This window comes from Eretmochelys imbricata, chromosome 3, assembly GCF_965152235.1.
Source record: "Eretmochelys imbricata isolate rEreImb1 chromosome 3, rEreImb1.hap1, whole genome shotgun sequence".
Lineage (NCBI taxonomy): Eukaryota > Metazoa > Chordata > Testudines > Cheloniidae > Eretmochelys > Eretmochelys imbricata.
Genome location: NC_135574.1, coordinates 186,304,927 through 186,321,541, shown reverse-complemented (window position 1 = coordinate 186,321,541; position 16,615 = coordinate 186,304,927). Strand labels below are relative to the sequence as shown.

Below are 16,615 nucleotides of genomic sequence, written 5' to 3'. Positions count from 1 at the left end.
TTATATGTATAGTTGGGATTTTTATGTTGTCCACTGTGCATTACTTTGCATTTATCAACATTGAATTTCATCTACCATTTTGTTGCCTAGGCACTCAGTATTATGAGATCCCTTTGTAACTCTTCGCAATCTGCTTTGGACTTAACTATAGAAAAAGAAATATTCTCTTAAAAAAAAAAAAAAAAAATTTAGCCACAAAATTAATTTCAATTCAGTTACATTTTTAAACAGGGAAATAATATTCCTTAATTTTTTGTATTGTGTCTGTGTGTTTCTGGCATCCTATCTCTGAAATAAAATCTGTAAAAATGTACAACACAAACTAACCAAAATAACTACAAGATATATAGAGATGTGTATAGAATAAAATGCAGTCACCTTTACAAACTTTTAAATTTTGCCTTTGAAAACTAGATAATGTTACCAGAGTATTAGCAGTATTCCCTATATTTCATGTATTAATATAGATTTTTTAAAAACCATTTTAATCCTGTTTGTGATGGGCTTCCACAAGATTTTATATTTACTGCTGACTGAAGAATGCTGAATATGTTAGAGTAGCAACCATTCATAAGACTTCATATAAGGTATTTGACTAATACAGTAACTCCTCGCTTAACGTTGTAATTATGGTCCTGAAAAATGATACTTTAAGCGAAACAATGTTAAGTGAATCCAATTTCCCCATAAGAAATAATGTAAATAGGGGGATTAGGTTCCAGAAAATATTTTTTGCTAGACAAAAGACTATATTTTAATACATATATACACACATATACACAGTATAAGTTTTAAACAAACAATTTAATACTGTACACAGCAATGATGATTGTGAAGCTTGGTTGAGGTGGTGAAGTAAGAGCATGGGATATTTCCCAGGGAATGCCTTACTGCTAAATGATGAACTAGCACTCGGCTGAGCCCTCAAGGATTAACACAGAATCATAGAATATCACGGTTGGAAGGGACTTCAGGAGGTCATCTGGTCCAACCCCCTGCTCAAATCGGGACCAATCCCCAATTAAATCATCCCAGCCAGGGCTTTCTCAAGCCTAACCGTAAAAACCTCTAATGTGGTTATATTGTTGTTAATGTAGCCTCACACTCTACAAGGCAGCACGAATGGAGGGAGGGGAGACAGCATGGCAGAGAGAGACAGAGACACACACCATGTATGTGAGAGAGACGCGCATTGCCCCTTTAAGTATGCTGACCCCACTCTAAGTACACTGTCTTTTTAAGTAGATCAGCAAGTTGATACAGCAGCTGCTGCCAGCAAGCTCCCTCCGTCCCGAGCCCTGTCGTGTCCCTACCCTGCTCTGTGGAGATAAGGTACAGGAACGGGAGGAGGCGGACACCCTCACATTAGCACCTCTCTTCCTTCCCCCCTCTGCACAGGAAGCAGGAGGCTCCCAGGAGCAGCTCCAAGGCAGAGGGCAGGAGCAGCACATGGCAGTGCGGGGAGGGACAGCTGAACTGCCTGGCAATTGATAGCCTGCTGGGCGGCTGCCGCACAGGGAACTTAAGGGAGCTGATGAAGGGCTGCCAGCCCACCCTAGTTCCAAGCCCCCACCAGCTAGCTCCAACAGGCTGCTCTTTCTGCAAGCAGTGGACAAAGCAGGCGGCTGCCAAACAACGTTATAAGGGAACATTGCGCAACTTTAAACAAGCATGTTCTTTAATTGATCAGCAACATAACGAAACAACGTTAACTGGGACGGCTTTAAGTTAGGAGTTACTGTACTTTCTTGATAATATCTGTTTATTGGTAATTTAGAAGCGAATACTAGAACAGCGGTTTTTTGCCTTGTTTATTTTGTTACTCTCTACTGTGAAAGATTCCCTGAGGTATTTTGTGCCCCAGATTGTACATCAACAGTTTCTACTGTTGACAATTTTCCTTTCTTCAAATATAATTACATTATTCAGAAACAACAAAAAGGGTAGAGAGCAGTTTACTATTCATCAGTATCTTTGACTCTGATCCTATAAGAAAGATTGAAAATCAAAGAAAATTGATATAGCAGCAATATTTTTTGCACTTAATGCTATGTTCCTCCTTCAGGTCACAATTGTAATAAACTAAAATTGACAATACACCTCCACCCCGATATAACGCTGTCCTCGGGAGCCAAAAAATCTTATTGTGTTGTAGGTGAAACTGCGTTATATCGAACTTGCTTTGATCCACCGGAGCGCACAGCCCTGAACCCACACACACACACACACACACACCACCCCCGGAGCACTGCTTTACTGCGTTATATCCGAATTCGTGTTATATCGGGTCATGTTATATTGGGGTAGAGGTGTATAAGGAAAACCTTTCTAGAGGAGCCTTTCTACAAAAATCTGTTGAAGAATTGAAGAGTCATTTTCTTCAAGTTTGTGGACAATACCAAGCTGGGAGGGATCATAAATGCTTCGGAGGATAGGATTCAAATTCAAAATGATCTGGACAAATTGGAGAAATGGACTGACAAAAAAGGATGAAATTCAATAAGGACAAATGCAAAGTACTCCACTTGGGAAAGAACAATCAGTTGCACACATATAAAATGGGAAATGGACTACCTAGGAAGGAGTCCTGCAGAAAGGGATCTGGGCATCATAGTGGATCACAAGCTAAATGAGAGTCAATAGTGTAAAACTTTTGCAAAAAAAGGCAAACATCATTCTGGGGTGTATTAACGAGTGTTGTAAGCAAGACAGGAGAGGGAATTCTTCCGCTCTACTCGGCACTGATTAGGCCTTGACTAGAGTATTGTGTCCAGTTCTGGGCGCCACATTTCAGGAAAAATGTGGACAAATTGGAGAGAGTCCAGAGAAGAGCAACAAGGATGATTGAAAAAAATGGGTTTGTTTAGTCTTGAGAGGAGAAGACTGAAAGAGGTCATGATAGCAGTTTTCAAGTACATAAAAGGTTGTTACAAGGAGGAAGGAGAAAAATTATTCATCGTAACCTCTCAGGTTAGGACAAGATGCAATGGGCTGAAATTGCAGCCAGGGTGGTTTGGTTGGACATTAGGAAAAACTTCCTAACTATCAGGGTGGTTAAGCACTGGAATAAATTGCCCAGGGTGGTTGTGGAATCTCTATTACTGGAGATTTTTAAAAGCAGATTAGACAAACATCTGTCTGATAATACTTAGTTCTGCCATGATTTCAGGGGACTGGACTATGTGACCTCTCGAGGTCCCTTCCAGTCCTATGATTCTATGATATGATTCATGTTCCACCTTTTATGTCTCATTTATATAAGATGTCACATGAGTAGCAGATGACAATATACGCTTTACAGAGTTGCTGAACATGAACTGAATCATAAAGTCTTCTGTATATATTTAACCTCTTATAATCTAGTACTGTGGAAATAAATTTACAAATTTCAAGTGAAGGCTTTTTTTTTCATTGAAAAACTGAAAAGTCAGGTTGAAAAGTTGTAACAGATAAGCCAAGGGGATGAAATTGCATATTATAACATGATTTCAGAATAGGATATTTGATCTGAGTAATATAGGACAATTAGAGTCTTCAACGTTTTTAAAAAAGTATATAAACAGACATTATTAAATGACATCTAATAATCCTCCAGATATTGTTCAGAATGTGCTGTTCAATAATTATTTTCATGTAATTTTTATTATAGAATATTTAATACTGTTTACCCAAAAGCAGGTGGAGTTAACAACCAAAGTAGGCCACAAAGTCACAGCAGTGGAGAATTTAGTCTGCTTCATGAACATGAGGCTTGGTCTAGCAGCAGCAGCAGTCCTATCCAGTATTTGAAAAGTCACACTAAGTCGAGTCCCATGATCCAGGAAAAAATGCCTGAAACAGTGGATAATCAAGGAAAGCAGAAGATCAAAACTGGTTCTCCTGGAAGTGAGGTTGTTACTCTGCAGCAGTTTTTAGAAGAAAGCAACAAGATTACTTCTACAGAGGTTAGTTAAAAAAATTATTTTAATTTTAGGGCTATACAATACCCTATATTTATGCACAGATTTAATATGGTACTTACAGCATGTGCCATTGCAGGACCCCCTTAAAATCCTTTTAAAGAGACACTGTCAAATAATAGTTTGTCTACACAAGTAATTAGTTCATGGCAAGCTGGGGGTATGAATATATCCCTCATTAGCCTGCCACAGACTGTCTGTCCATGTGGACCCTGCTGACATGCATTAATAGATTGTTAATACACTTTGATCTAGTCTTTTTTGAATCAGGACTACATCAAAGTGCATTAGTGAACTGATAATGAGTGTCAGCAGTGTTGATACAGACAGTTAGTCTGTGGCAAGCTAGTGTGGGGTAGATTCACACCACAGCTTGATGCAAACTAAATGTTCCTGTAGAAAAGCCCTTCATTTTCAGGTCCAAAATTTAGTTTTTGTTAAGGAAAACAGAAAAAGGAGGGTGAAGGCTACAGAATGTAATGTGAGATGGCATGCTAAGTAGGAACTAAGTGGCATTCTGGTTCAGTGTGCTGTGGGGAAAAAGAGCTGCTACCCATCTGGGATTAGTAGAGCTGCTCAGATGGCAGGGAGTGTACTTAAATCAGTGTGTGCATCCCCAGTAAAAGGAGACCGATCCACTCCTGGTATAATTTTAAAAGAAATAAATACAAAGCGTAACAATTTGTAAGTGGTTGCTGCTTCCCTGATGACCACATTAGGAAAGAAAAGTTGAGGGCTCCTCTCCTAAGTGCTGTAGGTGGGCATACTCATCAGTAGTGGCTGGGTGGGCAGTCATATGCCCCAAAGTGGTTTCCTTTCTTCTCACTGCCTGGTAATTGTCTTCAGTGAGAACTGCTGTCAGAGCCCTCCTCATGAAGATGGAGAAAGTGGTGGGATTGTCTTCAGAGGTTTCCCCCCTCTAACGCATCATCTAAGGAGGCTGTCTTGCCTGTTTCAGCTTCTCCAATTGATGCTAGGATCTTTCTAGTTTTGGTGGGATGAGTGTCTGTGACTCCTGATATTGTTACCAGGGGTTCTTTCAATCCAAAGTTCTTAGTAACTTTACCCTGTGCGAGGTGGTGTCAGGAAATAAATCAATGGAGATACGGCCATGCGACCAGTAGATGGTTGGTACAAACAAGACAATACAAGAGTGCTTTCACTTAAAGCTATACTTTACTTAGTCTCAAGCACTTACACATGTCCACAACAGGTTAGTAAAACACCCAAGAAATTCATATTTACCCAGGGTCTTGGGGGAGGTCTCAAGTGGATAACTGCAAGCATCCAATGGCCAGCCAGCCATCTGCAAGGGAACTTGAGCGGTGTCCAAACATTCAAGTCAGGTAGGGGAACTTTCCATCAGTTAACCAGCTGTATAGCAATAGTTAACTATTGCCAGACTTTCCATCTTGCAAAACCACATGTCAGGAGGACAGAGGGTCATGGTTTCTCCTTGAGGTCACTCACTTCACCCTCCCCTCCTGGTCTGTTAGCTGTGCTGAGGTGTCAGAAAGACCTCCTTTTAGCTGCTTTCAGCAATAAGCATAAGAATTGGTACTCCAGCTGCTGGCAGTGGTTTAACATGTTACTGGGCTCTGGGTTTAGCACCCCTGGCCAGGAAGCCACCACTTAAACTTTTGGACTCCCTGGAAGTCCAAGGGAAAGGAAGACTAGCCCTCCCAATCAATGAAGGTTTGTTGAAACTATGTAAAGAGGTCTGGAACCACTCCTGTCTATGTTATTTCTGCCTCAAGGAAACCTGATTCCTTCATACGAAATTTCCAAGGAGGGATTTGATCTATTTTACCAGCATCCTATAATGTACTCACTTGTGATTTCTGTTGCAAGTGAGAAAACTAGAAATGGGAAGATGTCATTGAGTCCAAATGATTGGTCATGTTTGGAATAAAGGTTTATTGTTCAGCTTCCCTGACATTATGATTGGTGGGGGTTATAGCCAGATATAATTTTTTTTCTGGTCCAGAACCACTTTTGGGGACCAGTACATTCCTGGGTTAAGAAACAGAAATTTCCAGAGTTCTTTAAAAAAGGCCAGACTGTTTCCAACAGTTTCTGTGATATCTTAGACAAAACTGGTGGGACTTTGGTTAGGACTCTTCCTTAGGAAACCCGACTGGCTCAGGAATTCTGGTCTCTAAGTTGAGGCCCAGGCAAAAGTTGTGGACTTCACTTTTGAAGACACAGATGATTTCAGCTCCAAGACAGGTATGCTCTTGAGCTTTGATTTAGCAAAGTATGTAAGCTCATGCTTAGGTGCATCCCTGTTCCCCATGATTGTCTCATTTCACATGCTTAATGTTAAACCTTTTCTTAAGTGCTTTGCTGAATATGGATAGATTTGTGTGTGTTTAAGTGCTTTGTAGACTATTGGAATTTTGGAAAAAAAGAAAAGCACAAAGTCAGTGGCTACGCTTGAGTTAGCCTGTTTTTCAGAGGAAATCTTCAGTTAGATTGCATAACAGACACTTTCAGAAGTCGTCTTCAAGAGCTTGCTACCAGCAAAGACCCACACAATTGGAGAAGTCATTCTGTCCCTGCCACGGGAGACAACGCTCTTCCTTCTAGACCTTGGTAGACTGACCTGCTGGTGGGGGCCATATGTAGTCAGTGAATTTGAGGATGCTCCAAAGAACTGGTCTTGGAGTATCCAAATCCTTGTCTTTCTTCCCCTTTTACGCCATCTTTTGAGGACTTCGTGTCCTTTTTGATTTCAAGAATGGTGAGCATTGCTTTAGACCACTGGGTCGTAGAGATCATTGAACTGGGGAATTCCCTGATGCTTAAGAGCTATTACCAAACCACCTCTTTACTTTTTCATGAGAAAATGAGGTCATGACTTAATTGAAAATTCCTCCTGGTCAAGATTTTGAGTACTACTAGATATAGCCTATGAATTCCAGATGGATGGAGCTAGTTGAACAGAAAAGGAAACTTTCTTCCAACTTTGCATATTGGATTTCTTCCAGCCGCTCGAACCTGGTTCGAATCCAGAACTCCACACACTAGTCTTAGGCTCAAAACACTGGTACATATTGTTCATATTGTTAAGGAAATTATCAATTAGTTATTGAAAAGGAAGGCAGCTGGGAGAGAAGATGTGAGTGTGAAATTCTAATTACTTGATTGGTTGAGCTACTTGATATCAGAGGAGAAGTAATATCTCATGAACTCCAGATAGTTGCAGCCTTTCACAGATGTCTAGTTTCCAGGGTAGGAATGTTTCCTTATAGCCAATCTATATGATAGCTCAAAGTTACATACAATTCAAATTTAAGAGGTAAAATATCACTAATGAGTAGTCCTAAGCAATTCAAATTAATGTAAAAGCGGCAAAGAGTCCTGTGGCACCTTACAGACTAACAGACGTACTGGAGCATAAGCTTTCGTGGGTGAATACCCATTTCGTCGGATCGTGAGCTGATGGTGTCAAATTTGCAAATGAACTGAAGCTCAGCAGTTTCTCTTTGAAGTCTGGTCCTGAAGGTTTTTTGCTGCAGGATGGCTACCTTTAAATCTGCTATTGGTTGTCCAGGGAGGTTGAAGTGTTCTCCTACAGGTTTTTGTATATTGCCGTTCCTAATATCTGATTTATGTCTATTTATCCTTTTACATAGGGACTGTCCAGTTTGGCCAATGTACATAGCAGAGGAGCGTTCCTGGCACATGCTGGCGTAGATCAGTGGTTCTCAAAGCTTGGTCCGCCGCTCCAGGCCAATGGGGGCTGCGGAAAGTGGCACGGGCCAAGGGACGTGCTGGGCGCCCTTCCCACAGCCCTCATTGGCCTGGAGCAGTGAACCGTGGCCAGTGGGAGCCGCAATCGGCCAAACCTGTGGACACGGCAGGTAAACAAACCGGTCCAGCGCGCCAGGGGCTTTCCCTGAACAAGCGGCGGACCGGCTTTGAGAACCACTGGCGTAGATTACATTGGTGGACATGCAGGTGAATGAACCAGTGATGGTGTGGCTGATCTGTTTAGGTCCAGTGATTGTGTGGCTGACCTGGTTAGGTCCTGTGATGGTGTTGCTGGTGTAGATATCATATCTACATTAGCGACACCATCACAGGACCTAACCAGATCAGCCACACCATCACCGGTTCATTCACCTGCACGTCCACCAATGTAATCTATGCCATCATGAGCCAGTAATGCCCCTTTGCTATGTACATCGGCCAAACTGGACAGTCCCTACGTAAAAGGATAAATGGACATAAATCAGATATTAGGAATGGCAATATACAAAAACCTGTAGGAGAACACTTCAACCTCCCTGGACACACAATAGCAGATTTAAAGGTAGCCACCCTGCAGCAAAAAACCTTCAGGACCAGACTTCAAAGAGAAACTGCTGAGCTTCAGTTCATTTGCAAGTTTGACACCATCAGCTCAGGATTAAACAAAGACTGTGAATGGCTCGCCAACTACAAAAGCAGTTTCTCCTCCCTTGGTGTTCACACCTCAACTGCTAGAAGAGGGCCTCATCCTCCCTGATGGAACTAACCTCGTTATCCCTAGCCTGATTCTTGCTTGCATATTTATACCTGGCTCTGGAAATTTCCACTCCATGCATCCAACGAAGTGGGTATTCACCCACGGAAGTTTATGCTCCAATATGTCTGTTAGTCTATAAGGTGCCACAGGACTCTTTGCCACTTTTACAGATCCAGACTAACACAGCTACCCCTCTCATACTCAAATTAATGTAGTATTTAAATAAAATAATAATCTAATTGTTTTTCACTTTCATGTAATAAAGATGACTGAAATATCTCTCTTGTAAATTTAAAAATTAAATCAGAACTACACAATAAGCTGTTTGGATATGTTTTGACAGATAAAGTGTGCAAGCCAAGAGAATCTTTTAGATGAAGTAATGAAAAGTTTGTCTGAGTCTGCTGAGTTGGCAGGAAAAGAAAAGCTAAGGAAACAGTCGTCTGTCAGCAGTGGTATCGTCAGATCATTAAGTGTGAAAAACACAGTTGACTTCTCAGATGGAAGGTCAGCTAAACCTGAACAGCCTATAAGGCCCAGCCCGCATAAAACTGAAGATACGTACTTTACCACCTCTCCAATAAAATTGACGTCAGGTACTCAAGGAAAAGTCAAGTCAATCAAACAAAAAGTGCAAACAAATCCATCACAACGACAATCAAAAGATTGCAGCCCTTATGCTACCTTACCTCGTGCAAGCAGTGTGATTTCTACAGCAGAAGGAACTACTCGAAGAACAAGCATTCATGATTTTTTATCTAAGGACAGTAGGCAGCCTGTATCAATTGATCCAGCACCACCTTCAGCTGATAGAAGCATTCCATCAGCATCTAGTGAGTACTGTGCACACCAGCAGTCCTCTAATTTTTTTCATTATACATCTTACAATGTAGATTCTGTTCCACAAAATGATTTAGGTAATACAATTAAACCAGATCACTTGGGATATAAATCTGAGAAGCCTAGGAATTCAAGGATGGGAAAGTCAAATTTTGTTGACAAAACTTCAAGCACTAATGTGTTCAGTGATAAAGTTGGTGTATCAACTAATGATAGCACAGGGTCATTTACTGTGGCCCATGTGTCACAGCCATTTTTATCCCTTAACACTGAATTAGTTAGTAATATAAGTGGATTACCTCAAAGGTCTACAGCAAAGGTAACTGATGAGACATTTGTCTCATCAGTTAAATCTTTACAGAAAGATCATGAACAATCTTCTGATGACCATATGTCTGATAACAGTAACCCACAGTCAGTTCTAAATAGTGAATTTATTGCTTCTGCACATGTAAATACTAGCAAGATTGAATCCCCTTTACTGGTTTCTGAAGATAACCAAACTGTTTGGTATGAGTATGGTTGTGTATGATAAGAGAGATGTCATATTAAATACAAATGACACAGATGTTCTTGTCAATGTCAGCTGATTTAGGGAATGTTCTACTAAAAATAAAAAATAGTTTCTTGGCAGCTTTATGAGGGGTGGGTGTTTTCCTCTGAATGGTGATATAAAAATCAGCTGTGTATTACAGCATGCGTAAATGTAAAATTGTAATCACACCAAAGCTTGCATGAAACATTAATTGCACTGTATATTTTCTGCATGCCTCTAAAAGCCTTAATACAAACTAATGTTCTGTATTTTTATTTGTCACCTGCTAGAAATATTTTGTTTTTCTATACATTATTGAATGCATGTTAAAGCAGTTGCATGCTGCATTGCCAAAAATGGCACAAACAACCAGGTAATTTTTACCAACAGGAAGGTACTTTTTCTCACTTGTACTTTTGTTTTCAGATGCATCACCCATACAAAAATGCCTGTTTATCCTCTTGCACGTATACAATACTAGCAAAAAACCCCAACTAATTAGAGAGATTTCAGTATCTTTTGCTTTTTATTTATACTATGTTTTGTGTGTCATTTTGCTCAAGGAGTAAGTTGTAGCCCAAATAATTCAGTGCCTGTAGTTTGCACAATAAATATGAACTGCGGTTCATATTTATTAAAATATTTGAACTTTAATAAATAAAACAGTTGTTAGTATTCATAAATGGTCATTTAAAAATATAACAATCAAATTAAGTGTAGCAATTGCATAGAAAAAATTATCCTCCTCTACCTCTTTTTCCCTTTCCTGTGGTTTGTCTTCCCATGTCTGACATACAGAGGTGGTCCAATATGCTGTTTTATTTGGAGTCAAGTAACACTATAGTTTTATGAGAATTTTTACAATGTATAATAATAATAAAAATCTTTACTAATTATGGTGGAAATTCTTTTTTTTTCCTATGCAGATAGAACATTGATTAGTTAGAAAATGAGGCATATGAGATTTGACAATAAGACTATATTAAATATGAATGCAGCTGAAATAATATAATTTAAATATTTGATTATAAATTGTCAATTTAGGAATGCTTTATGGAATAATTTAGCTAAATAGAAAATGTTGAAAAAAAGCTATTTAAAATTCTAGCATCTCTGCAACCGCTTGAAATCACACTTTAAGTCTTGTAACAATTTAAGCTTAAAACAATTTCACCCAAACTTTAAAATTATACCATACTTCAGCTATAAATTGCATGTGCTTGTAGAGCTGGACCCTTAAGCAGACATCTGCATTTTTTTAACAAATTGAAACACAATTAAATATTTAGGTTTTAAAAATCAAAAGTAGCTGTGCTATATAAAAACCTGCATGAGAGAAGAAAATATATCTTGTTGAAAATAATGAATTCTAACTTTTAAAATTGTGCTTCTTTGGCCAGAAATCTTGTGGCAGTACACAGCACTGCCACCTAGGGACCCAAATTTGATACCTTTGGTCCCAGGTCAGCAAGGACTAGAAGTGCTGCAAGAATAGCTCTTCATGAGGGAAGCAGTAATTCCTTTGTGTCACTCTCTAGAAATATCGTCAGCTGATACAGGAGCATCATTGATGAACTTTGGAGGAATCCATTGTGGCAGGTCTCCTCTGCATGATGAACTGCCTTTAAAGGTGGGAGGAGAACGTAAAGTGTCTGAGAGAGACTCCACGAAGGAACAAATTATGCTTCTTCCAAAACATAAAATAGCCTTCCTTTACCATGTTTGCACTCCTACATAGTTCATGGGCTGATAAATCTCTCACTTATCCTTTGGTTATGTCCAGCCTTGTGCTTCTCAATTATGTCATTGCTGTATCTCCTTTAAAGATGGTTTCTGGCCTAAATACAATAAAAGAAATGCTGTCAACATAATTCTTCTTATTCTCACACACACAAAGTACATCAGTCTTGGGTCATTTCATTCTGCTTCACTTCTTGTTGTTCCATATGTGTTTAATTCATTTTTTAACATATTCAGTGCTGCCAGTTGAACAGAAATATGCACAATAAATTTTAAAAATTATCTATGGAATTATATAGGAAATCTATAAAATCTTGACGTATCCTACAGGAACTCAGAAAGCACACTACAAGCATCGGTACTTTTGGGGGGTTGGGTAACTGACAGCAAACCTATTTCTTGGAAAAACCGATAGCTTATAATGAGGTACATTGAGTTTATTAAGAATAAACCAACAGCACCATTGCGACCTATGTTAGCACTCAGCAGTGAGGCCAACAATTGAAGGGAAACAGAATTTCAACCTACATTTTCAACCCTAGATGTGATCCTTATAGATTGATATTGAGGTAGTAAAGGAAACTTTTCCAGCCAATGTTTATTTCCATCTCTGAATCATTTTCTTTCCTTTCACAAACACTAAATTCTCACACATCAATCTTCTTCTTCCGTATGCCTGGTAGAGAGCAGCAACTACAATTTCACCTGAAGTTGATCAAGCCAAATGGCTACATCAGGAGTAGCAGAACTTATTGCAGTAATGCTGCCTTCATATTTATAAATTGGATAGTAGGTAATGATTGTTTGATGGTCTGTCATGAGGAACCACACTTGCCAATTAAATTTGAAAACTAATAAAATAACTCTGGCAAAAGAAAGGGGTCTTAAAGTGGATGCAATTTTTCTTTTATATTCATTTTCACTACCAGCACCTTACACTACCAGAGTGATATTAAGAGGCTTTGTATAAATGAAAATCAGCCCCTTTAAATTTCATATCTTCACTTTGGGGTTCTGGAGTGACCTCTTTCAGCTTGGGCCACTATCACTATTTCCCCTTATTTTTCAAATTTCTGACGTGCTATTGATCATAGGAATTTTAAAAGTGACCCTGTGTTCCTGGTTTTCTGTTGGGCCTGATCCTGCCCCATTGATTTTAATAGGAGTGGGAGCAGACCCATTATTAGGGAGTATTTTAGTTGCCTTGAAAAATCAACCAAAAAAAATCAGCTGCTGCTCATCAGCTCTAATATTTGGAAAAAAACAGATGTGCTCATGCACAGAGAGTTTTTCTCCTCTGAGCTCGTCTGGACTGTACTCCCTAACAAATACTCATACATCATGGCTGAATCTTTTAATTCTTGTTTCAGCTGTGGAGGCTTTGTGGGATTCCCTTCAGATCCCATCAGTGTTGCTCCTAGATCAATCAGAGGGCTTCCTACAAAGCAATACAATGCACTCATTTCTTGATCCATGTCTCTGCAACTCCTGGTCCCTGCTGGCCTTAGAAATGAAAATCCAGACCTAAAAATCAAATTTTGCATGGTAATTCAGAGTATTTGGTCATCAGCCAAAAACGGACATTAGACATTTAATTAATTGTTCTGCCATGAACAGGAATAATATTTTGCTTGCAACGAAAGGTTTGTTTGAAGCTTTGCTTTTCTAAATGAACGCTTAGTTAAGATACTGTATTGTGCATGTTACATCTGTTGCATGCAAAGTTTATTTTCCACTTTACAGACTTGAATTTAGCCATTTTAGTGGGTGTTACTAGCAGTTAGGTTTAAACAAACAAACAAAAGTTGAGCCAATATTTCTGCTGGTGTAAGTGGACACAGTTCCATTGATTTCAGTGGTGTTTTGCCCTTTCATACTGGCACAGATTTAGGACCATTACATTTAAATGTTGTATTTAACCTCTTGTGGATTTGAAAAGTAATATTTGATTATTTTATATTTAATTATTTTAAAAATGCAAATATGAACTTTTATAACAGGTTGACCTTTAAGATATGTCTGTAGATTATTCTAGTGAATTCCTTCCTTTCCTCTCCCTCAACAACCCTGTCCCTCAAAAAAGTATTTTTATACCTTTGAGCAGGTATATCCTACTATTAAGTAACTGCGTATTGTAAAGTGGGGGCTTTTTCTTGTCCTGCTAAACAAATTGAATAACATGAAATGCTTTATCTCCTGCAGATGTGGAAGCTATACCAGAAAGCAGAAATTCAAAAAGCAGGTCTAGGGAGCAACAAAGCTCCTAATGCTATTACCCACTACATGAGATGTGGGCCAAGTGGTGAGTTTCTTGCCCAAAATGTAAATGAGATTAATTTCATTTACAACAAACTAACAGCATTATGTATAACAATAAGTGCACATTGCATTAACAGATGTAAATATTGCTTGCTTAACTGGCTTTCTATTTTGCTTATTAGTAAAGCCAGAACAGACTGCTGTAGTTAGGTTTGTTTGCCTGTCTGGGCAGGGAACGTGAAATCTTTTAACACTTTTTTTCCTTGTAAAATGACATCAATTTTGTATATAAGATTTCTAGGATGTCTTTTAAAAACTGTTAAAACTTTATAAAAGAAAGCTTCAAGAAAATGAACTTATGAAACAGTATTGAAATCATTTAGAACTTATTTAGAAAGGGACAGATAAATGCAAAAGAATAGTTTTATAAAGCGAAAAAGGTTAGTTTTACAAATTATTCTGTATTGCAAGGAAACTACCTTTATGTAAAGTTTATCTTTGGCATTCTGTCCTTTTCTTGTTCTCACTAAATCTCTGATGCATGCTGTTAAGTTCTTTTAGAAACTTTACTCTGAATTTTGTATCTCTTCTACACTTTAAGCTTTTCTTATGTTCTCTTTCTTCTTTTTCTACCTTTCAACTGAACACAGAGAGAAAAGTGTCCTTCAGTGTCTCAGTATGAAGCCTTTATTTCTGAAGTAACAAGACAGTCGACTATAGGAATCAATAATAATAATTTTAAAAAACGTTAAGGGAACTTTTTACAATTCTTCGTGAATAGAGCAGGCAAGAAATACAAACCTTCCTTCCTTCCTTGAATCAAGGAGCTCTACTGGAGTCTACTGATGAAACTTTTTAGACGGTTTTAGGAATTGTTGCACATTGCACTGTTAAGATCTACTGAATAAAGGACAGTTCTCATCTCCTTAAAGACCAACCATTTAAGATACCAAGAATTACTCCAGGAATAAAATGCTACGTCTTTCATCTTTTGTTTATGAATTTAGCCACTGATTGCTTACAGCTTCTGCTAATAATTAGCAAAAATCTAACAGTTTATATTTAGTTCTGTAAATCTGAAATAAATGCCATTGTATTTTGTGGACATTTACTGTAGAGATACAAAAAACCCACAAGCTTACGGGCACTTCACTGTCTTATTTGATTAGCATAATCTGCATGATGTTGCTCTTTAAAAGAAAAATCTGTGCTGATTATTATTTTGGTGCATACTGCAAAAGAAAATTCTGTTTATCTACATGAAAACATTTGAACAACTCCATAATAAAGATGGAGTGATGGAATATTCACACTATGTAGAAATTCTTGTGTTTTCCAGATGCACAAGTTATACTGCACAGATAAGTTCAGAAGTTCTTTACAGGAGATTGACAAGAATAATTTTACTAGGACTTTTTTTTTCCTAATGTAGTTTTTCAACAAATGGCATTCCCAGGATAAAACTGTCTTACACTAAATGTTTGTGTTTTAACTATTTTTTTTAAATTTGTGTTTTGATGTATGCTGACTGTGGCTTAGGAGGTTTTCTTATGGCAAAAAACTATGTAAATAATGTCATCTGCATTTCACAATCAATTCACTCATTAAGATTCTCTTTTATTAATAAGACATTCTGTTAATGATAATTTTACATTAAAATCGATAAATGTTATTAGTACTTTTAAAATATTTGTATGCATTTGTTGTCTTGAAGACATTTGCAAGAGCACAGAAAAGCAGATTTAGTTAACCCAGGGAAACGTACATGGACTTATCACTCGATCCCAATTTATATTAAATATCAAAATTTTATTTTCTTATATATCAATAAGTGCATTAATAGTTCTATGAAAAAATCAAATTAACTGTGTAACTTCATAGGGTTTAATCCAGCAAACGCTTATGCACATGAGTAATTTTACATGATTAGTCCCACTGATGTTAATGGAACTATTCCCATAAGTAAAGTTAAGCACGACCATAAGTGTTTGCAGAATCAGGGCCATGGACTACATTTACACCAAGTTCACAACATTCCTTAACCTGTTTGGCAGAGCAACTATATATAGTTTTAAGTAGTAATAATTTATTTTTTTAGGCTTTCACGACCATCTATAAAGACTAGAGCTGGTTGGAAAAACTTTGACAGAAACATTTTCCATCTGAGAATGCAGTTCCGTCGAAATCTAAGTACTTTGTAAATCATGTTGATTTTGCCAAAATTGGGGGGGAGGGGGGTTGGCAGGAGGGTGGTTCTGACAATGTTGAAACACCCTGTTTCAATACAATCAGAATGAAACATTTTTATTTTTTTCCTTTCTAAACAACTTCATTTTGAAATTTTTGGAGTAGCCTATATAATAGAAAATTAAAAAATCAAAATCTAAACAAGTTTTAGTTTTGTCAAAATCTGAAACGATTTTTTAAAATTTTCTTTTGCAGAGAATTTTGAAATTGTCGGATGTCATTCAAACAGGAATTAAAACAAATCTCTTAATCCTCCACAGAACAGAATTTCCATTCTCCACACAAAAAACATTTCTGATAGCTTGTCACAATGATAGATTATTTTATCACTGACTTAATGCTCTCAAATAGAGGGCCCAATCCTGCTACCGTTATTTTCAGTGTCAAACTCTCGTTGATTTTAATGGAGGCATGATTGGACTCGTAGGGCTTGAACCACGGAGTTTAGGCACCTAAGCCCAAAATCTGGATCCTCAAAATCCCGGTTCAACTGTCCCATTATCTGTAAATGCCTAAAGTCCA

General features: G+C 38.0%; 1 protein-coding gene across 8 annotated transcripts in view; it reads left to right on the top strand.

The window, feature by feature from the left end:
• Positions 1–16,022, top strand: part of CCDC88A (coiled-coil and HOOK domain protein 88A) — a 365,179-nt gene extending 349,157 nt beyond the window's left edge. For 5 of the 8 annotated variants that reach the window (XM_077813948.1, XM_077813947.1, XM_077813945.1 and 2 more), the window contains 2 exons: positions 3,676–3,944; positions 8,816–10,796. In XM_077813948.1, the coding sequence (XP_077670074.1) occupies positions 3,676–3,944; positions 8,816–9,844 (1,298 nt within the window). In that variant the 3' untranslated portion in view covers positions 9,845–10,796. Of the gene's footprint in view, positions 1–3,675; positions 3,945–8,815; positions 10,797–13,789; positions 13,890–14,496 lie in introns of those variants that run through there. The other 3 variants (XM_077813951.1, XM_077813949.1, XM_077813946.1) reach the window with 2 other exon arrangements.
• The last annotated feature ends 593 nt before the right edge of the window (positions 16,023–16,615 follow it).